Genomic DNA, 22,880 nt, shown 5'->3' with positions numbered 1-22,880 from the left:
GAATGTTTGGCCCTTAGTTGGTGGACTGGTTGGGAATGATTGGAAGGTGTGGCCTGGTTGGAGAAGTGTCACTGGAGTGGGCTCTGAGCTTCAAAAGCCCATGCCATTCCCAGTCATGCTTCCTTGGTTTTGTACCCGTGAATCGCATGTAAGCTCTCAGCTAGCACTCCAGCGCCTGCCTGCCTGTGTGCTGCCAAGATCCCTACTGTGACGATCATGGACTCACCGCCTGCCTGTTGCCATGTCCCCTACCAAGATGGTTATGGACTCACTCTCTGCATCTGTATGCGAGCCCCCAATTAAACACTTTCTTTTATAAGCAATTGAGGTACGAGATAAAATAGCATGGCTGCAGAAGAGCTGAGAGACTGGTCGATAAACTGGAGGTGTTCAAGAGGTGAAAGTACTAAGACCAGAAGAAAAATGAAGAAGGCTAAGGACGTGGCTCGGAGGTGGACTGTTTGCCTAGTGTGCACAAGATCCTGCGTCCAATCCCAAGTCCTGGAGGAGAAAAAAGGGATCAGTAAGCCAGGCGGCGGTGGCGCACGCCTTAGTCTCAGCACTCGGGAGGCAGAGGCAGGTGGATCTCTGTGAGTTCGAGGCCAGGACAGGCTCCAAAGCTACACAGAGGAACGCTGTCTTGAAACCACCCACACACACACACAAAAAAAAGTATCAGTAAATGATACCCAAGTTTCTGACTCCAGACACAGGCAAATGTTGTTAACACTCACTGATAAAAATGGTGGTGTGAGCTAGGCGGTGGTGATGCACACCTTTAATCCCAGCACTCGGGAGGCAGAGGCAGGTGGATCTCTGTGAGTTCGAGACCAGCCTAGTCTACAGAGTGAGTTCCAGGACAGCCAGGACTCACAGAGAAACCCTGCCTCAATAAACAAACAAACAAACAAACAAGGGTAGCGTTCAAGGGTAGGATGGAAGATAACAACATGCTGAATGTGAGGTGTTTATGGAACTTATCAGTGGAAAAATGGGTTTAGTAAACATACAGATTAATAAGGTTGAAGCTTGAAAGAAAGAGGTGGCCTCCAATGACGCCTAAAAAAAAACCACCAACATTTGAGAGGTAAACACAGGAGTACAAAATGAAGGAGAAGGAAGCTAAAGGCAGACTAGTACACAAACACAGGAATTAACAGGAAAGGTCTGAGAAAAGCCAGGATGATCATTAATCACTTGTTAAGTGTTCCTGTACCTCTTGTTATGTGGTCGTCACAACCACATCAGTACCATCACCTACTTTTATAGATAAAGCTGAAGTTCCACGGTGGAAGAATCTGAGTCTTCAACAGTGAGACAGAAGTGGTCTTCCACTCGCATGATGGGAAAAAGGGTCTATATGTGTTCTTAATCTCATCCTTTTAAACTTCCTTTTACACAGTTTATTATATACACACGTAATTGGGAAGGCAGACTAAAAAAGATATATTCTATAGATCAGGCACGGTGGTGCAGCCTTGTAACCCCAGAGGGCAGAGGGAAGAAGAGAACTGCCACAAATGGAGACCAGTCTGGTCTACAGAGTGAGTTCTGGTCTGGCTAGGGCTGTACAGCAAGACCTCCTCTCGAAACCACCAAAAACCAGGCAACGGTAACATACACCTTTAATCCCAGCACATGGGAGGCAAAGACAGACGGATCTCTGTGAGTTCAAGGATAGCCTGCCAGGTCTACACAGAGAAACCCTGTCTTGAAAAACCATACACCCTCCTCCGCCCAAAAAAGGCCAAGTGTGACGGCACACCTGTAATCTCAGTACCTGAAAGACAGCAGCAAGAGCAAAAGGTATTCCAGACCAACCCAGGATACAAGACCCTGTGTCAAAATATATATATACTAAGTATATTCTGAATTCTCAGCTGTTTTTGTTTCAAGAATGAAAATAAAAGCTTCTATTTCAACTTTCAGCTAATTTGATTATAAGATAACAAAACTAATTCAGTAGCTGCTCAGATGCCCAAGAATTAAAAAGATTTGCATATAAATCATCTAAAACAAGCATTTGACCTCTTTTTTTGGAGACAGAGTCTCACTATGTAACCCTGGAGAGCCTGGAACTCACTTTGTAGACCAGGCTAGCCTGGAACTCAAAGAGATTAAAGGCATATGTCACTATGCCCAGCTTAAAAAAAGCATTTGAAAAGTTGATTCTAATTACAGACATTATCATTTCTAATGAATTAATAGGAAATGTATCAAAAAGACCAGCTGGGAAGATGGTTCAGTGGATAAAGGTGCATGTCTTGCAAGCCCAGCGAACCAAGTTCAACCCTGGAACCCATGTAAAGGTGGAAAAGAACAAACTTCATCCACAAAGTAATCCTCTAACCTTTTCATGAGTGATGTGGGACATGTGCAAATTGACTCGCCTCACATCCAACTTTTTAAAAAGAAGAGAAAAGGAAATCAAGAAAAAGTTCGATAGCGCACACCTATAACCCAAGTAGAAGCAGGCGGTTCAGAAGTCCGAAGCCAGCTTCAGCTACACAGTAAGATCTCTCTCCGAAAAGCAATGGATTGGGAGGTAGAGAGCTGTAGAGCACTTCTAGCATGCACAAAGCCCTGGGTTCAATCCTCAGCACCACAAAAGGGAACGAAGACAGAAGGAAGGAAGCACACTTGAGATCACATGCTGTTTGCTACAGTATACCATGCTTCAGCTTCTCTATGAGCGCCTCGTTGTCATCCAGCTTCAGTTCGTTGACTTTGTCTATCAGTCCTTCAATGTCACCCATACCTACAAGACACCACACGGAAAATGAACAGCTGATAACATGCTCACCTTCACATGATGCAGAGCACACTGACACATGGAATCGTGTGCAAGGTTGGTTCAATCTACTATACTCTACATGAAAGAAACTGAAGCTGAGGAGGAAGCAAAGGTGTAGGTCAGGGAAAGCAGTCCAGGGGTGACCTCCTAACTCCACGCTCACTCACTATACCACTTTAAGAGGACAGAAAAGTTTTACTATCATTACAACTTCTATTACTCTAACTACGTATTTCTGTAGTATGTGCTCAAACTCCTCCAAAAAGCTCTGCATCCAGTAACTCACTTTACCATTCTAACCACAGAAAAGAGGAGGACAGAGGGCTGGGGATGCAGGCAGCAGCACACTGGTCCCCAGCACTTTAAGATCCATACTATCTCAGAGACGGTTCTGTAATCCCACACTGAACTTACCAAGAAGTTTGCTGATAAAAGGCTGTGTTTTGAAAGGCTCAAAGTCATCTATATGCTCCCCTGTACCAATGAAAATAATTGGACTTTTTGTGGCAGCAACTCTACACAGAAAAAAAAAAATAATAACCTCAACAAAGAAAACAAATATCCAGGAGATTTTTCAAAGATAACAGACAAAAGGTATAAAATTCAAGTTTCTTTTCACTAGTTAGAACTATATCAGATAGGCTCCAAAACCGTCTCTACTTAAATCTCTCTTCTGCATCATATCAATTCATTAGTAAGACAGTCTTAAAAGCAGAGTAAGAAACTCATAAACACACACACACACACACACACACACACACACACACACACACACACACACACACACGATCCCAGGGCACACATCAAATGATTTACAGGGCAAAGGCTTTAACGACCACAACAGCGACGCATCAACCGACCGATACTCACGCACTCAGAGCGCCGCCTCCTTTCGCATGGCCGTCAAGTTTGGTCACTATTACTGAAGCTACATCTACTTTATCTTTAAAAGCCTTCGCCTGGGCCTCACAAGCCTGTCCAATGGATGCATCCATCACATAAACAATGTTATCCGGTTGCTAGAAAGAATGAATAAAAAAAGACTTCTTCATACTGGTGTTATTAAAGGTCACCATGAGCATGTACAGAATGCTTACTATGAATATTATTTAATAAATACTGACTGAGAGAAGGAGCACCGTGAATTAAGTGGCATACAGGGCTTGATAAAGAGATAGTAAGAAAACCTTTGAGTCCATGATATATAGAAGAAAATATGGTAGCATCTTCGGAAATTATTCTGAGCTGAGGCCTGAATAAAGAAGAAAAGCTGCCTGGAGGTGGTGGCGCACGCCTTTAATCCCAGTACTTGGGAGGCAGAGGCAGACGAATCTCTGAGTATCGCCCAGCCTAGTCTACAGAGTGAGTTCCAGGACAGCCAGGGCTACCTGGGGTCTGCTTCAAAAATAAAGAAGCTGGGCGGTGGTGGCGCACGCCTTTAATCCCAGCACTCGGGAGGCAGAGGCAGGCGGATCTTTGTGAGTTCGAGGCCAGCCTGGGCTACCAAGTGAGTTCCAGGAAAGGCGCAAAGCTACACAGAGAAACCCTGTCTCGGAAAACCAAAAAAAAAAAAAAAATAAATAAATAAAAATAAAGAAAAAGAAAAGAAGGGAGAAAGGAGGAGGAGGAGGAGGAGGAGGACAAAAGAAGAGGAAGGAGGAGGAGGAGAAGATCTAGAAGAGGAGGAGGAGTTTATGCAAACACCTTTAGATACTGAAGGCAAAGGAACAGTAAAAGTAAGTCAGAAAAAGCACAAAGCGGAAGGGTGTATTCAAAATCAGTAACAGACTGAGGACATGTCCCTTATCTGTTCCCATTTGTCAATATAACAGTAGCACTGAAAAGACACTAATTAGTACCAATCACTAACCAAAGAATTATTGACAACATCCTGACAACCAAACATGAATTTCTAATGTATGCAACAGGTGTTGAGCTGCTTCTTACCTCTACATTATTTCCATAATTTTATTTTTGTTTTAGCGTGGAGGTTTCAGTAAGAATGGCCCCCAAAGCCTCACTTATTTGAATACTTTGCCATAGGGAATGGCACTACTTGAGAAGGATTAGTAGGTGTGGCCATGTTGGAGTAGGTACAGCCTTGTTGGAGGAAGTGTGTCAGTGGGAGTGGGCTTTAAGGTTTCAAAAGCCCAGACCAGGCCCAGAGGCTTGCTCTCTTCTGCAGCCTGCAGATCTGGATGTAGGATCCTCAGCTCCTTCTCCAGCACCATGTCTGCCTGTGTGCCACCATATCCCCACCATGATGGTAACGGACTCTGAAATTGTAAGCCAGTTCCAATTATGTTTTCCTTTATAAAAGCTGCCTTAATCATGCTGTCTCTTTCACGGCAATAAAACAGTGACTAACACACAGGGTCTCACTGTGTAGCCTTGGCTGGATAGCCTAGAACTAGCTAATGTTATCAGGCTGGCTTTGAACTCACAGAGATCCATCTGTGCTTCCCAAGTACTAGGATAAAAGGTGTGTGCCACCACGCTCAGCTCCATCTTTCAGGAGCTTTAAAGGAGACACTAAATGACAATATTAATGCTTCATTTTGAAAAATCTTCAAAATAATTGTTTCTACTGAATTTAGGTAATGAGAAAAAAAATCAACAACTATTTAAGGTTAATTCTTAATTTTTCATTATATTTTTCTATACTAAAGACCAAAAATGATGACATTGTCCTTATCACAGAGTTATAGGTCCCCAAAACAGAAATAAATTACTTAATAGATGTCTTATAGGCAAGGAGTAACTTATATTCACCAAAAACTCAATCAGGTTTCATAGTTAAATTGAAGTCCTTTAAGTGGTGTTCCATGGAAAGCTACTTACTATAGCATTAGAAACTTGAAGCATTTCTTCAAACAAAGAATCTTCTTGTTTGTGCCGACCACTTGTATCAACAATAATGATTTCAAAATTTTCATTTTTGAACTTCTCCACTCCCTCAGATGCAATGATGACAGGATCCATTTCTGTGTAGCTATTGAACACAAACAACTGATTTAACATTAGGATGGGAAAACATCCAAATACTATTTACCTGGGAATTGTAAGTTTATTTTAATCTAGTCTGAAAAAGCAAAAATACTGTATTTTCAATTTAGAAGAAGATATTCCTAACAAGTAACAAGACCAGAAATCATTTCTTTGGCATCAGGAGGCACCACTGAACTTTCCTACAAAAGTCTACATAATTCCAATGCATGTTTTTTCTGAATTGCTTCCTTAAGCATTTTTAAATCTTCTTTAATAAGTGAAGTCATGCTGCAAAGTATATTATATCTGCTTTTCCATTTAATAACATTTTGTTAACATTTTATGAACTTATTAAATACTCCTGTGAAACAATACTTTTACATTGCACAGCACCCCATCATGATGACATCACATGTACTATATAGATGGAGGCTGAACATTTAAGGTTTATCTGGTATGTTAGTATTAAACATACCTGAAACAAAATAAATACTTCTTTTAAAAAACATAAAGAACAGGGACTGGAGAAATAGCACAGCAGTTAAGAGCACTGGCTGCTCTTCCAGAGGATCCAGGTTCAGTTCCCAGCACCCACAAAGCCTGGTTCACAACCATGTTTACCTCCAGTTCCAAGAGATATAACACCCTCTTCTAGCCTGTAAGAGCACCAGAGCACTAGGCAGGCACACATGTGCTACACAAACATATATGCAAGCAAAACACCCCCACACAGAGAATAAATAAATTAAAATCAAAATGACAGCTATTAGCATTACTAGACATTATTTAATTAATCAATTAATTATTTTTTCAGATAAGGTTTCACTATGCAGCCCTGGCTAACCTAGTATCAGCTATATAGCTCTGTATAGTCTTAAACTCATGATAATTCTCACCTCAGCATCTCCCCCCCCCCTTTTTTTTTGTTTTTTTTTTTTGAGACAAGGTTTTCCTATCTAACAGCCCTGGCTATCCTAGAACTTGCTTTATAGACCAGGCTGGCCTAGAACTCACAGAGATCTGCCTGCCTCTGCCTCCCAAGTGCTAGGATTAAAGGCGTGCGCCACCATGCCTGGCTATAACCTCAGCATCTTAAATACTAAGATCATAGCCATACAACTAAAATTTGTAAATGCATAAGGAAACATGATCGAAAATGTTTCTTCATAGAAAATGACAATGAGCTGGCAGTGGTGGCGCATGCCTTTAATCCCAGCCCTTGGGAGAGAGAGGCAGGCGGATCTCTGTGAGTTCAAGGCCAGCCTAGTCTACAAAGTGAGTTCTAGAACAGCCAAGGCTCGAAAAACCAAAGAGAAAGTGACAATGACTACATATATATAGATAGTGTGTTACATAAAAAACTGCAGTAATTACCATTCTAAAACTCAATTCCTCTTTCTAACAAATGACACAATAAAGTGTGCCACTGTGTTCAGTTTTGTTATTGTATCTACTTCTTTAATCTTCTCCATGTGCATGTGTATAAGCATGACTAAACCATGGTGCACCTGTGGAGTCACAGGACAGCTTGAAGGAACAGGTGCTCTTTCTACCATCAAGGTCCCGGAAATGGGACTCGGGTTGCCAGTCTTGCTGGAGTGCTGTTACCTGCTGAGCCATCTCATCAGTCCCTACTGTATTCATTCTAGTGAGAATTGGTCCTTTTTTTTTTTGGTGGGGGGGTTGCTTTCCTTTTTTTGTGGGGGGGACCTAGGTATTAAACTCAGGGCCTTGTATATCCTAGGCAAGTACTCATTCCATAAGCTACATGCCCAGTCCCCATTTGATGAGTTTTGACAAATTTATGCAATCCATTTAACCACTGCTGTAGGAATCGATGTACAAAGCAGTTGTGCTGGCTAGTTTTATGTCAACTTGACACAAGCTAGAGTTATTAAAAGAACCTCAACTGAGAAAATGCCTGCATAAGAGCACTGGGCTGGTGGGTCTGGGTTCTATGGCCTCCTGCCTCCATGTTCCTGCCCTTCTGAGCTCCTGCCCTGACTTCCTTCAATGATGGACTACCATTTGGAAGTGTAAGCCAAATAAACACTTTCTCCTCCCAAGTTGCCTTTGGTGTTTCATCACAGAAACAGTAACCCTAACTACGACAGCTGTCAAAAAGACTCATTTTAATGTAAAATAACTGATCTTCCTATAAAAATCTATATGGTAAATGATAATAAAAAGCATTAAAAGTGCTAATTAGGTGTGTTACTATATACTCATTTTAGTTACTTAAAGATAGACTTCCGTAGGTGTGTGTGCACGCACGTACACATGGGAGCACACCCACCCAAAGATGTGCCAGCACACATGTGGAGTTCAAAGGGTAACCTTACGAAGCTGGTTCTCTCCTTCCACCATGCTTCCTGGAGTCACACTCAGGTTGTCAGGCCCTGACTACATATTGTTAAATGATAAAGAATTAAAAAAGGAAGCCACGTATGGTGGCACACACCTGTGAGCCCAGCACCCAGAAGACTGAGACAAAAGGATTACAATTGTAATTACAAGGATTACAAAAGGATTACCTGGACTGCTAGAGTTTTCCAGGTCAGACTGAACGAAAACTGAGACTGAATCTCAAAAAGCCAAAAAAAACAAAAATAAAAAAGATAGTAACCTACCTTCCATAGAATGGAATTCTTGCTTTGGTGGCATTCTGTTTTAGCTGGTCAAAAGCGCCTAAGAGATAAAGAAGTAATGAAGCCTCAAATGTGACAATAAAAAATACAAAAAGAAAAAGAAAAATTTAATTTCAACACACTACCTGCTCTGAATGTATCTGCACATATCAAACAGGTCTTCCAACCTTTTCTCTGATAATAATATGCTAACTGGGAAAGGAAGATTAAAAATAAAGTATCAGAAAACAAATCATTTTATATATAACTTTTGTTTAATCTTATTTATCTAAGAAGTAAAGTAAAATTGCTCATAATTCTCTTAAATGTAATATTAAATATTTTGATGTATAGCAAAGAGTTTAAATCCTAATTCTCATTCAACAAATGTAAGGTAATAGGGAAGCAATAACCACTGTTAAACAACCATCACCCCTGCCCTTAAACTATAACATGGCTAACACTTGTGGGGAACCCAATCATAGACAAGAGGGTCATATAAGAAATGAAAAATTAACATAAGGATATGTAAGATAAAAGGCAATATCATAAACAGTGGGACACTCAAAGGGAAATTTTGTGTCACAAGGGAAAGTCCATACCCTTGTTTTCTTCAATTAAAAAAAAAATCACTGTGTGCATGTGAGCTCTCCTTGTCCTACACCCTCTCTTTCTCTCCAGTAGCTGTGGCTGGCCTGGAAGTAACTACAGAATGGCTGGCCTCAACACAAAGATCCACCGGCCTTCCTCCACTACATCTGGCTTACTTACATTCCTTAAGGACAGGAGTTGCCTTTTCTTTTTCAAAAGAACCAGAATTAACGTTATTTTTCACTGTTTGTTTTGAGGTGGTCTCATACAGTTCAGGCTGACCTCAAACTCACTATGTAGTTGATGATGAGCTTGAACTCCTGATCCTCCCAACTCCACAATAGTCTGGGACTACAGGTGAGCATCTCCACCCCTGGCTTACAAGTCTAACATTCTGACAAATATCACAGGAGACTATAGGAGTCTACTCTATGTCCTACAAAAATATTACAAAAGCAGAGAAGACACACTAAGTAACAAAACTATAAAACAACAATAGATAGCTTGGCTGGAACATGAAACTTTGTACAAACACATCTTACACAGACACTTTTCCGTGCATTTACCTTTGAACATGTAGTCGTCTTACCACTCCCTTGCAAGCCAACGAACATGATCACATTCTGTTTTCCTTTAGTCGGGGTCCATGCTTTAACTCCAGGGTCTACAAGCTGGAGACCAAAGATAAAAATGTCGGACTAACACGGGACATTCAAAAATCCTACAATGTTATAAAAAGCACCATAACCCCAACACTCTTAGACAACTCTACTAGCCCCCTTCATGCAGAGGGAAATTGAAGACTTTTATAAAATACTGCAGTGTTGAAGTCATACTCAGGCCTTTCACATCAAAGCAATTTAGAGGTAAGGAGTTCGTCTACATCACAATCTGTATCACAACTACATAAATGTAAAACAAATGTACCTGTGGACCCATATAAACATCAAATTTGGGGGTCAGTGGAATGACTCAACAGGCAAAGGTGATTAGCAAACATGACAACCTGAGTTCAATCCCAAGGAACCACACGATGGAAGGAAACAGCCAACTCCCTACACAGATAGACTGACAGACAGACTTACACATATATACACACACCACACAAAAATTAATTAAAGAAAGAAAGGAAGGAAGGAAGGAAGGAAGGAAGGAAGGAAGGAAGGAAGGAAGGAAGGAAGAAAAGAAAAGAAAGAAAGGACCCAGATGATGGAGGGAAACAGCCAACTCCCTACACAGACAGACTGACAGACTCACACATATATACACACCCACCACACAAAAAGTAATTAATTAAAGAAAAAAGAAAGTATTTTTCTTTTTTTTTTTTTTTTTTTTGGTTTTTCGAGACAGGGTTTCTCTGTGTAGCTTTGCGCCTTTTCCTGGAACTCACTTGGTAGCCCAGGCTGGCCTCGAACTCACAGAGATCCGCCTGACTCTGCCTCCCGAGTGCTGGGATTAAAGGCATGCGCCACCACCGCCCGGCTTGTATTTTTCTTTTTTTAAAAAAATATTTATTATTTATTTATCTTAAGGCAGGTTTCATGTATGGCGGCCTTGAACTTGTGAAGTCATCATGACCTTGAACTTCTGATTTGCCTCCCTCCACCTCCCAAGAACAAAGATTACATGGTGCTGGAAATTGAACTCAGGGATTCCCGCAGCCCAGATAGATGCTTACTCTACTAACTGAACAACATGTCCAGCTTACCCACGTACCTTTAGCAGAACACTTTACAAATATTTTCTTTATAAAAATCTAGACTTCAGGAGAATCATGAATTCCAGGCCAGCCTAGGCTAGTAGCAAGTTCCAGGCCAATCTCAATTAGTGAGCCATGGTTCCAAAGGTAAAATAATAAAATTCAATTAAAAAAAAAAGTGCCCAGGCGGCAGTGGTGCAGGCCTTTAATCTCAGCACTTGAGAGGCAGAGCCAGGCAGATCTCTGTGAGTTTGAGGCCAGCCTGGTCTACAGAGCAAGATCCAGGACAAGCACCAAAGATACACAGAGAAACCCTGTCTAGAAAAACAAACAAAAAAAAGAAGTGGTGTATGCCTTTAATGCCAGCACTTGGGAGGCAGAAGGTCTCAGGTCTCTGACTTTGAGGACAGCTAGGGCTGTGTAGAGAGAAAGAAAAGACCCTGAAATTCTTCTCCAACATATTTATCCAAGAGAAAACAAGATATATGTAAAAACAAAACATGATCAGTCACAACATCACTATTCATAATAGCTAAAAAATATACATATAATTTTATCTTGAATTTTATCACCAGCTATAATATTGTCAGTTATTTTCCTTAAAGTGACAAGTTCACTTCCTTTGGGAAATAGTTCTGCCAAATTAAATCCAGGTCAGAATAACCAGATTATATGCTAATTGCTCATTTACATAAAATGGTGTTCTCTGCAGGCAGCAGAGACTTCAGTTTGCAACTGAGCTGAGCTTTAAGAGGCTTTGAAGAGTACAGCACAGAACATATACTTCCCATTTCATCCACAGAACCTTAAAAAGACATACACATAGTCAACGGTCACAATTTAATACAATTACTATCTACAGCTTTATGAAGGACTTAAGTGAAAGCTGGCATTTTAAGTGTTTGCTGGTAAAGTGTACAGTCACTAATAATACAGTTTAGTTGTTATTACTGTCTTTTTGTTTGTTGCATGAGACAGTCTCAATATGTAGGCTGACTAGCTCAATTTCATAGAGATGCACCTGCCTCTGCCTTCCTGTTTTAGTGTGTGGGAGGAAGAGAAAATTTAGATATTATTGAGTAAAAACAGACAGCTGACTGATTCTGCCATGATATACAGAGAATGGAGAAGAATGGAGAAGGGACTCAAAAGCTGTGTTCGATGGAATCATACTCTTGATACACTTTTACCTTTACAAGTTCTTTAAATACAGCATGCTGAATCATTTTTCTTTTGTTCAGACCAGATGCCATCTCTTCAAGATCAATTGCAGACCTTCATAACAGTGACAATTGGGGTAAGAAGAAAAGTCCGTTAAGATAATCTGAAAGTATTTCTATCTCACAGAACGTTGAGTACTCAATCATTCATATTAATGATCTAACTGACATTCATATAATTATTACAGATTCATAAGATTATACCACAAAGAATTATATCACAAAATATTAGATAGTTTTTCAAGGCTTTCAGTTCAATGCATAAGTAGTAATTTCTCTGGCTATAACTACAAATATTAATTTTATTTTTCTTGAAGCTTGTAAACGTTATACACAGAAAATCACACTGACTTTCTACTTCTAAGTTCTTAAATGCTCGTAGTTCTGTATCCCCCCGACTATGAGCGCAGACAGAAGGAATGCTAGCACTGGGACTCAGGGAGTTGTCAGAGGCGCCCATACGCTCTAGATGCCCGCCCGCCCACATGCCTCTTCCAAAGACCACACAGTACTCCTTCAAACAAGGACAGAGAAACCAAAATGGAGAACGAAAGAGAGTATGAGTCTTCAATCATGAAGAAGACTGACTCAGGTAATCTCACCACAATTTCATGAAAAAACTGAATTGTTAAAAAGCCTTTACATTAATGTTGTATCCCATTTAGCTATAGTAAATGACTGAACCCACCAAATAAAGAAGACAGAAGAAAATCTACAACGAGATGAAGTTATCTTTGTTCACTGAACCACCATTATGGAAATACACAGTCCTCCTTCTTCCCTCCATCTAAATCTTTCAGCCAAGGCTGACCTGAGACTCATAGATAACTGAAGCTAGCTGAACTCAGAACTTCCCTTGCCTCTGTCTCCCAGGCATGAGCCATCACACCCTGTTCCACAGGCAGTTTTCTGACACATGAGTTCTGTATCATTCCAGTGCTGTATAAAAGTATTTCATGATAAAGCAAGCTTTCCTAGTCACCTCCTCAATCCCAGCAAACCAAACTTGGTTTGTCCTGTTTTTTTATACAATTAATTCAACTTACTTAACATTTTCTCTCAGTTGCTTCACTAGTTTAATATTAACATCTGCTTCCAATAATGCTGTACATACTTCTTTTAGCATAGCATTTAATACCTGAAAATAAATAAAATTGAAATATGCTTAATGTTTTACTTCAGCAACATAAAAACAATGGTTGATCAGGTATCATGTACTACCGTAGCTTAATAAAGATATAGCAATACCACACTATTGGAGGTGAGAAAAGATTTTTAATTATCTTTGGAGAGAAAATATTAAATGTCCAGTCATTCTATCAAAATAAGCCATGGCATTTAGTTTTGCACAGGTATTAATAACCAAGCATTGATCATAACAATTTTATTCTTTTTTTGTTTTTGTTTTTGGATTTTTTCGAGACAGGGTTTCTCTGTGTAGTTTTGGTGCCTGTTGTTATTCAGAAAGCTCTTGTTTTAGTTATTGTGGATTGTATGACTAAGCAACAACTTAAGTTGTGATTTAATATTAGCAGGAATTATTAGAGAAACTTTCACGGAGGAAATTAGGGGAAAAGATTCTCTTCCAGTAAAGAAAAATCTGAACTAACTTTCCATTTCTGTTAAATAGTCTACGTAATTTCTAAGTAAGACAGTCTTAAAATTATTTCATTTCATTAGTTTTTTAAAATACTGATTATTAAATTCTGTATTAGAATTTTTCCTGAAACTTCAAACACAGAAAACTTTTGGTCATGAGCTTAGTTTTTAATGGATGAGCCATCTCAACTTAGAATTGGGTTTTTTGTTTTTGTTTTTGTTTTTTTTTGGTTTTTCGAGACAGGGTTTCTCTGTGTAGCTTTGCGCCTTTCCTGGGACTCACTTGGTAGCCCAGGCTGGCCTCGAATTCACAGCGATCTGCCTGGCTCTGCCTCCCCAGTGCTGGGATTAAAGGCGTGCGCCACCACCGCCCGGCTGGGTTTTTTTTTTTTGGTTTTTCGAGACAGGGTTTCTCTGTGTAGCTTTGCGCCTTTCTTGGAACTCACTTGATAGCCCAGGCTGGCCTCGAACTCACAGAGATCCACCTGGCTCTGCCTCCCGAGTGCTGGGATTAAAGGCGTGCGCCACCACTGCCCAGCTAAACTTAGAATTTTTTCATTGTTACTACAAACTAGAAAGAATACCATGGACTATAATCATCTGCCTTCAAATAACAAATCATTAAGATACAATGGCAACAAGCCATTGAGTAGATAGGAGAGTGAGAGACACAGTATCTTCAACTTAAAAACGATTAATACCACTGAACTGGAGAGCTAACTCTGTGGCTAAGAGTACTTTCTGCTCTTCCAAAGGATCCAAGTTCAGTTCTATGGCTCATATATTTGAATGTCTGGTTCCCAGTTGGTGGGCTGTGGGCTGTTTAGGAGGTGTGGCCTTGTTAGAGGAGGTGTGACCTTGAGGAGGAGCTATGTCACTGGGCCATAAGCTCTGAGGTTGCAAAGGCCCACAGCAGGCCGTCTGACTCTGCTCTATGCCTGTAAATTAGATGTAAGCTCTCAGCTACTGCTCCAGTGCATGTCTCCCTGACTGCCATGCTCCCCACCATGATGACCAGAACTGTGAGCCCCAAATTAAACTTTCTTTCTTTTTTTGGTTGTTGAGACAGGGTTTCTTTGTGTACTCCTGGCTGTCCTAGAACTCACTCTGTAGCCCAGGCTAGCCTTGAACTCATAGAGATCCACCTGGCTCTGCTTCCTGAGTGCTGGGATTAAAGGCGTGTGCTACCATCACCCAGCTAAACACTTTCTTTTTTAAGAAAGTTATTTTGGTCAGCAATAGACAAGTAACTAAGACAGGTTCCCAGCACCAACATGGTGACTCACAATCATCCATAACCCCAGTTCCAGGGGATCCAATACCCTTTTCTGACCTTTGTGCATCAGGCACATAAATGCTGCATAGACATACAAACAGGCAAAATACTCATAAAATTAAAAACACACAAAAGTTTAAAAACACATAAAATTAAATAAATAAATTTTAAAAACCCCTATAAATCCAGAAAGACTATTTCAGATATGATCATGGTTTCAGTTATGATTTGTCATCAGAATCAGCTGAAAAACCTTCTCTGAGGAAGTAAGGGAGAAAAGCTCTGCCTCCCTGGCTTGACCTGCCTCACCCTCCCTACAGTACATGCCTCCACACTAAGGCAAAAATGCTCTTTTATATGAAGAATGCTGAATGAAAGATACAGAAAAAAACAGGTAAGCACATGTCTACCAAGGAGAAAGAAGCCCAAGAAGTCTTAGTTCTATGTTGAGACAGAGCAGCAAACTACATTTCCAGATTCAAGTATTTCAAAAGCTACACCGTTTTGTGTGTGTGTGTGTGTGTGTGTGTGTGTGTGTGTGTGTGTGTGTGTATGTATATGTATATATATATACACACACACACACTAAAGGTAGGCTTTTTCTGTTTTGTTTTGCTTTTTAAGTTCTGACTAGTAAGATGAAATAACGGCAGGAGAGCTGGCTCAGCGGTTAAGAGCCCTTGCTGCTCTTCCAGGGGACCCGGGTTTGATTTCCTAGCACTTGGGCGGCTCACAACCCCCTGAAACTTGAGCTCCCATACCTAACCTCTTCTGGCCTCCTGGGCACCTGCACTGGTACGCATACAACCTCACTCAGACATACACATAATTAAAAACAAATTTCAGTTTAAAAAAAAAAAAAGGTAAGATAACAGGGTAGTTGAATTTTCAATAAAAAGCACTCCTTACTGTTATAGCGTATTTACAGTTATTAAATCTACATCAAATTCAATCACAACTCTAAAGGACATCATTTAGTCCAGCTCTCTAATCCTAGCAACAATGTACCAGCACATGTATCTTACACCGCATTTTCATACCTCTTCATTGATAATGGTGGCATTGCTCAATGAGCGTAATGCTGACGTTATTTTTCTTCCAAGATCTGCTAGAACCATCTTGAAGGCTTTAAGATGTACTTATGAGAACTCTAGGAAAGAAAAGAAAACGTTAACTGAAAACTATTTTCTCATTAACTCCTAACTGAAGAAAAAAGAATATTTAATTCAAATTAAAGTACTTTCAATTCTATTGCCTCAACCTGCAACTTTAATACATGCATGTTCGAAAGGTAAAATGGCTATTTGGTTATGATTTAAATATCTTCCATTTAATATTTAAATTTAAATATCTAATTAGAGAATTTTATTTAAATATTATCCATTTAATGGGTAATATTTAATTTCATTTAATTCCATTTAAATATCTAATTAGAGAATCTTAGACATAAGTGGTCAGATTTAAAATGTCAATATCTGTTGATCTTAAATTAATCTTGCTCTCTTTTTGGCACATGCTCATGAATATGAGTAACTGAATGACACACTGTGTCCACTTGTAAATAAAAGGGGATGTGAACTCTCCAGAAATGGTCTTAATTCCCACATCATAGAACTCCAGGCTATTCTGAATCTTACTCTTAAGCAAAAAAAGAAAAAGGAAAAGGAAAACTTACCTTAATTCATAAATCACTTAACTTTTCTAGCACAAAACAAATCAACTGCTGAGCCAAATGAATGACATGACAGTCACCCATTAAATTACTCCACTGGCACACACCTTTAATTCCAGCACTTGGAGTTCAGAACAGACCTCTATGAGTTAGAAGCCAGTCTGGTCTATAAAGAGTTCCAAACCAGCCAAGGCTACACAGTGAGACCCTGTCTCAAAAATAAATCACATTACTTCATTTTAGTCCCCTAGCCAGCAAGGAAACAATTGTTCTCCCCATTCTAAAGCGATTTCCTGATATCTTTTTTCTCCAAGACATGGTTTCTCTGTGTAGCCCTGGCTGTCCTGGAACTCGACGCTCTGTAGACCAGGCCTGCCTCTAGCTCCCAAGTGCTGGGATTAAAGGTCCGTTTGGCTGATTTCTTGATTTCTTAACTCCAAAATACAGTAACCTCAAAAATCCTTTCTCTTAAGCCAGGCATGGGACTTCTGAAGTTCCAGCACTTGAAAACAGGGGAGCAGGAGGAACAGGAATGAGTTGGAGGCCAGACTGAGTTACATGGGACGGTCTTGAAAAAAAAAAAAAAAAAGGTATAGCTTTATAAAAGTATACGGATATACTGCTCCATGTCAGGATGACAGAACTCACAGAGGTAAGTAAATATGATTGTACTGCCTGCCTCAACATGCTTTACTTACTAGCTGGTAAGGCAAGGTATATGAATGAACAGCAGAATAAATGCCAAAACAAATTCCTCTGGCCTAACTACAGAGTAGAAAATGAGCTCCCGAGTCTTTGATTTTCAGTCTGTCACGTTAGCCTTTGGACTGCAACTACTGCACTAGCCTGCAACTGCAGCATGAGCCTGCAACTTGCCAACAACTCCTGCCCCACTTTAGACTTGTCAGCATCTATAACTGTCTGAGCTAATTCCTACAATAAATACCTGTCTCTACACACACAGTAGTAGTAATAATAATAATAATAATAATAATAATAATAATAAAAAATTGGTCCATTTCTTTGGAGAATCCTGACAAATGACTAGTAAAGTAAACCTAGCAATAAGGGGTCACAGTAATCACAGAAGGAAAAACAAAATTAGGCCAAGCTAAACGAGATAGGCTTTATCAAAATTTGACTCTGAAATATCAGCAAACTAAACAGGTGGGAAAGAAGGCAAAAGGGAATTTGATAAGTGTGAAAAAGAAGAGCAGAAATGCAACATGGGAAAGCCATAGGGGTGGTGACAAGGCATTCAAGTCAGGAGCGAGCACGATACAGAAGGGATAGAAGTTTTAAAGGCTTGAAAACAGTCCAATCCAAACTATATTGGCCAAAAGATAACTGCTCAAAATAATTATGTTGGCAGCCCTGCTGTGGATAACACTTTTGTACACTGGTTTAATAAAACACTGATTGGCCAGTAGCTAGGCAGGAAGTATAGGTGGGATAAGCAGACAAGGAGAATTCTGGGAAGAGGAAGGCTGAGTGAGGAGACACCAGCCCGTCGTCCAGGGAGCAGAATGTAATGACACACAGTTAAAGCCACATAACACGCGGCGACATATAGATTAACAGAAATGGGCTGAGTTTAAATGTAAGAGCTACTCAGTAGTAAGCCTGACCTAATGGCCAAGCAGTTTTAATTAATATAAGCCTCTGTGTGTTTACTTGGGTCTGAGTGGCTGTGGCCTGGACAGGACATAGGAAAACTTCCAACTACACAGCCCTTTTGAGATTATCTAGACTTGATCCCATTTTTGCAGAGTATACAAGATACTAGAAATAAAACAAAAAGATGCTGGGCATAGTGGCCCATGTCTAAATCTCAGCACTCCAGAGGCAGAGGCTCTGTGAGTTCAAGGCCAGCCTGTCTTCACAAGTTTTCCAGGACAGGAAGGGCTAAAGAGACCTAATCGAGAGAGAGAGAGAGAGAGAGAGAGAGAGAGAGAGAGAGAGAGGGAGGGAGGGAGGGAGGGAGGGAGGGAGGGAGGGAGGGAGGGAGGGAGGGAGGGAGGGAGAGGGGGGGGAGGAAGGAAGGAGAGAAGGAAGGATAGAGGAAAAGACGAAAAGAAAAACCAGCCGGAGAGATGGTTCTGCAATTAAAACTTACTGCTCTTCCAGAAGACTTGAGTTCAATTCCCAGTTCACACTTAAAGCAGCTCACAACTGCTTGTAAAGCCAGTTCCAAGGGAATCAGGCACCCTCTTGTGACCCACACACATCAGTACTAACAAAAATGGCAAACATTCACACAGATCCATACACATAAATAATAAAGATAAATCCTTTAAAAAAAAAATAAGGGGCTGGAAGAGATGGCTCAGTACTAAACGCTCTTCCAGAGGACCCGGGTTCAAGTCCTAGTTCCCACATGGCAGCTCACAGCACAGCTCACAACTGCCTGTAATTCCAGTCCTAGGGAATCTGATGCCCTCTCCTGGCACCAAGCATGCATGTGGTGCACAGATATACATGTAGGCAAAAAAAAAAAACCATAAACATAAAAAACAGAATAAAAAAATTAATTCAAAAGGAAAACAGTAAGAAAATAGCTGATGTATCTGCCACAGGGAGACTTAAGAGACTGAGCTTAGGGGAGTTAAAGATGTAGGAAGGGGAAATGAACTCAGGATCTAATAATAGAAAGGAGATATCTCAGGCTGAGTAATTAGTAAACATTATATTCTAACTCAAGCAAAATTTAGTAATTTACAAGTTAAAAATAATTATTATTTCCAGGTGTGGTGGTGCACACCTTTAATCCCAGCACTTGGGAAACAGGACAGGAGATCTCTGAAACACTGTCTAGATTTTAAAAATAATTAAAAAAATTAAAGCTGGACATGGTGGTACAGACCTTTAATCCAGCAGAGGAGACAGAGATAGATGGGTCTCTGTGAGTTGAAGGTCAGCCAGGGTGATACAGTGAGACCCTATCTTAAAAAAAATTAAAAATTGCAGGGCGGTGGTGGCGCATGCCTTTAATCCCAGCACTCGGGAGGCAGAGGCAGACGGATCTTTGTGAGTTCAAGGCCAGCCTGGTCTGCAGAGCGAGATCCAGGAAAGGCGCAAAGCTACACAGAGAAATCCTGTCTCGAAAAAACAAAACAAAAAAATTAAAAATTTAAATTAAAATTTTAAATTATTGCTGCCATGATGAAAATGAAAAAAGTTTTACTTACCTTAACCAAGGTTTTTGTTTTGTTTTGTTTTTTAACAGTTACATGGTTATTTAACCTCAAAGAGCAACTACTTCATGGAAGAGTCAAGTTTTATTTCTTATCCCATATCCAGTAAGCTAAATCAATGAAGTAAATACTTTCCAGGGAAGAAGTGGGTGTTTCGGTTCTCTCCTTTCATCACCGCCACCAGCAGAGACACAGTCCACCTGTGACACCACAGTGACTTGTTAAAGTGACATCATAAAAAGTTAAAAATGGCCGGGCAGTGGTGGCGCACGCCTTTAATCCCAGCACTCGGGAGGCAGAGCCAGGCGGATCTCTGTGAAGTTCGAGGCCAGCCTGGGCTACCAAGTGAGTCCCAGGAAAGGCGCAAAGCTACACAGAGAAACCCTGTCTCGAAAAACCAAAAAAAAAAAAAAAAAAAAAGTTAAAAATGGACCTAGGGGGCTGGAGAGACAGCTCACAGGTGAAGAACTCTTGCTCTTCCAGAGGATCTGGGTTTGATTCCCAACACTCACATGGTGCTTCACAACTATCTGTAACTCCAGGTCCATGGGATCCATACCCTCTTCCAACCTCTGCAATGTACCAGGCACACATGCAGTACACATACATACATGCAAGTAAAACACTCAAGAACACACAAAATAAAAAATAATTTTTTCAATGAAATCTAAATGGGCATGATGGCACACACCCTTAATACCAGCACTTGGGAGGCAGAGGCAGGTGGGTATCTGTGAGTTTAAGGCCAGCCTGGTCTACATAACAAATTCTAGGACAGGCAAGGATATATTAAAAAAAAAATCCAATTTCTTGTACTGTAGCTCTTTTTTGTTTTTGAGACAGTCTCTCTACATAGATCTGGCTGGGATTAAAGGTGCACACCACCATGGCAGAAGGAGGAGGAGGAGGAGGAGGAGGAGGAGGGAGGGAGGGAGGGAGGGAGGAGGAGGAGGAGGAGGGAGGGAGGGAGGAGGAGGAGGAAGAAAGAAAGGAGAAGGAGAAGAAGAAACAAATGTGACATTTTCCAACACACCCTTCTTTATATAAGTATTTTTCTTTTTTTTTTTTTTTTTTTTTTTTTTTTTTTTTTTTTTTTGGTTTTTCGAGACAGGGTTTCTCTGTGTAGCTTTGCGCCTTTTCCTGGAACTCACTTGGTAGCCCAGGCTGGCCTCGAACTCACAGAGATCCGCCTGACTCTGCCTCCCGAGTGCTGGGATTAAAGGCATGCGCCACCACCGCCCGGCTTGTATTTTTCTTTTTTTAAAAAAATATTTATTATTTATTTATCTTAAGGCAGGTTTCATGTATGGCGGCCTTGAACTTGTGAAGTCATCATGACCTTGAACTTCTGATTTGCCTCCCTCCACCTCCCAAGAACAAAGATTACATGGTGCTGGAAATTGAACTCAGGGATTCCCGCAGCCCAGATAGATGCTTACTCTACTAACTGAACAACATGTCCAGCTTACCCACGTACCTTTAGCAGAACACTTTACAAATATTTTCTTTATAAAAATCTAGACTTCAGGAGAATCATGAATTCCAGGCCAGCCTAGGCTAGTAGCAAGTTCCAGGCCAATCTCAATTAGTGAGCCATGGTTCCAAAGGTAAAATAATAAAATTCAATTAAAAAAAAAAGTGCCCAGGCGGCAGTGGTGCAGGCCTTTAATCTCAGCACTTGAGAGGCAGAGCCAGGCAGATCTCTGTGAGTTTGAGGCCAGCCTGGTCTACAGAGCAAGATCCAGGACAAGCACCAAAGATACACAGAGAAACCCTGTCTAGAAAAACAAACAAAAAAAAAGAAGTGGTGTATGCCTTTAATGCCAGCACTTGGGAGGCAGAAGGTCTCAGGTCTCTGACTTTGAGGACAGCTAGGGCTGTGTAGAGAGAAAGAAAAGACCCTGAAATTCTTCTCCAACATATTTATCCAAGAGAAAACAAGATATATGTAAAAACAAAACATGATCAGTCACAACATCACTATTCATAATAGCTAAAAAATAGAAACAACCCAAATATCCCCTCAATTGATGAATGGCTAAGTAAAATGTGGGGAAGCCATATAATTGGCTATTAATAGACAATAAAAAGAAATGAAGTACAGAACATGCTACAACACGGATAACTCTTGAACACATTATGTATAGATGGTGACGTCAGTCACAGAAGCCCTGATACTATCATTTCCTTACAAAACACCCACAGTAGGCACATCTACAGAAACAGTGTAGACCCACAGTGGCTCAGGGAAATAAAATGGGAAGGGACTGCGAGTGGGCATGGTGTTTGGGGGGATGGAAATGTTCTAGAACTGACTATGGTGGTGGTGGCTACACAATGCTGCAGATTCATCGGGAGCCTGATTCAAACTGGACATTTCAGGTAAACTGACTGGGATAAGAATCATAGCTCAGGCTGGCAGATGACTCAGTTGGAAACGGATTACAGTGAGGGGCCGAGTTTTGGACTATAAATGCACACCACCACACACCACTCTTTGTCTGGCTGGCTGGCTGGTTCCTTTCGAGGCGGCCTTTAGTGCATCCAAGGCTGGTCTGGAGCCCATCATGTACCTACAGACTTGAACTCCTGACCTCCTGCCCAACTCCTAACTGTTGGGGTTACAGGTATGCACCCCACACCTGGCAGTGAGTATTCATTTTTTAAGATGTATTTATTTTAATTCTATGTGTAGAGGGTTTGTTTGCCCACATGTATACTTAGTGCACACTTATGCATTTTATTTTTTAAGTCAAGAAGAAAACTTTTCCAATAAGCTTCTTTGTAAAATACAGAGCTTATGCTATTAGTTATATAAACTAGGAATCCAGCGAGGTATAATTTGTACTCATTCATCCATTCATTAAATACCTACTAATGCTCCATGAATTGTGCCAGCATAAAAATGTCTTCATTCCAAATCAATATATTAACATCAGACAAAACTCTCTTGTTAATTTCAGAAGATAAATTACCGATCATACCACCCCAAAGTCCTTCTTTGTTTTTTTGAGACAGAATCTCACTATACAGTCCTGGCTGGCCTGGAACTCACTATGTAAACCAGGATGGCCTGGAACTTGGAACAATCCTCACACCTCTACCTGAGTACAGTTGTGTGCCATCACACCTAGCTAAAATAACTGGTTTTCAGGGTTTTTTGTTTTAGTTTTGTTTTGTTTTGTTTTTCGAGACAGGGTTTCTCTGTGTAGCTTTG

General features: G+C 40.5%; 1 protein-coding gene across 4 annotated transcripts in view; it reads right to left on the bottom strand.

Moving 5' to 3' along the window:
- LOC128110757 (signal recognition particle 54 kDa protein) overlaps positions 1-22,880 on the bottom strand; it is a 69,183-nt gene that overhangs the window by 40,154 nt on the left and 6,149 nt on the right. For 3 of the 4 annotated variants that reach the window (XM_052738542.1, XM_052738538.1, XM_052738540.1), the window contains exons 2-11: positions 15,838-15,947; positions 12,969-13,060; positions 11,893-11,977; positions 9,567-9,671; positions 8,556-8,622; positions 8,413-8,470; positions 5,636-5,786; positions 3,665-3,813; positions 3,209-3,309; positions 2,672-2,758 (exon numbers count right to left, since the gene is read on the bottom strand). In XM_052738542.1, the coding sequence (XP_052594502.1) occupies positions 2,672-2,758; positions 3,209-3,309; positions 3,665-3,813; positions 5,636-5,786; positions 8,413-8,470; positions 8,556-8,622; positions 9,567-9,671; positions 11,893-11,977; positions 12,969-13,060; positions 15,838-15,915 (973 nt within the window). In that variant the 5' untranslated portion in view covers positions 15,916-15,947. Of the gene's footprint in view, positions 1-2,671; positions 2,759-3,208; positions 3,310-3,664; positions 3,814-5,635; positions 5,787-8,412; positions 8,471-8,555; positions 8,623-9,566; positions 9,672-11,892; positions 11,978-12,968; positions 13,061-15,837; positions 15,948-19,657; positions 19,864-22,880 lie in introns of all 4 variants that reach the window. The other variant, XM_052738539.1, reaches the window with a different exon arrangement.

This window comes from Peromyscus californicus, unplaced genomic scaffold (assembly GCF_007827085.1).
Source record: "Peromyscus californicus insignis strain IS unplaced genomic scaffold, ASM782708v3 Scaffold_15__1_contigs__length_86483966, whole genome shotgun sequence".
Taxonomy (NCBI): Eukaryota; Metazoa; Chordata; class Mammalia; order Rodentia; family Cricetidae; genus Peromyscus; species Peromyscus californicus.
The sequence above is the reverse complement of the archived record's forward strand: the minus strand, read 5'-3'. Positions and strand labels throughout refer to the sequence as shown.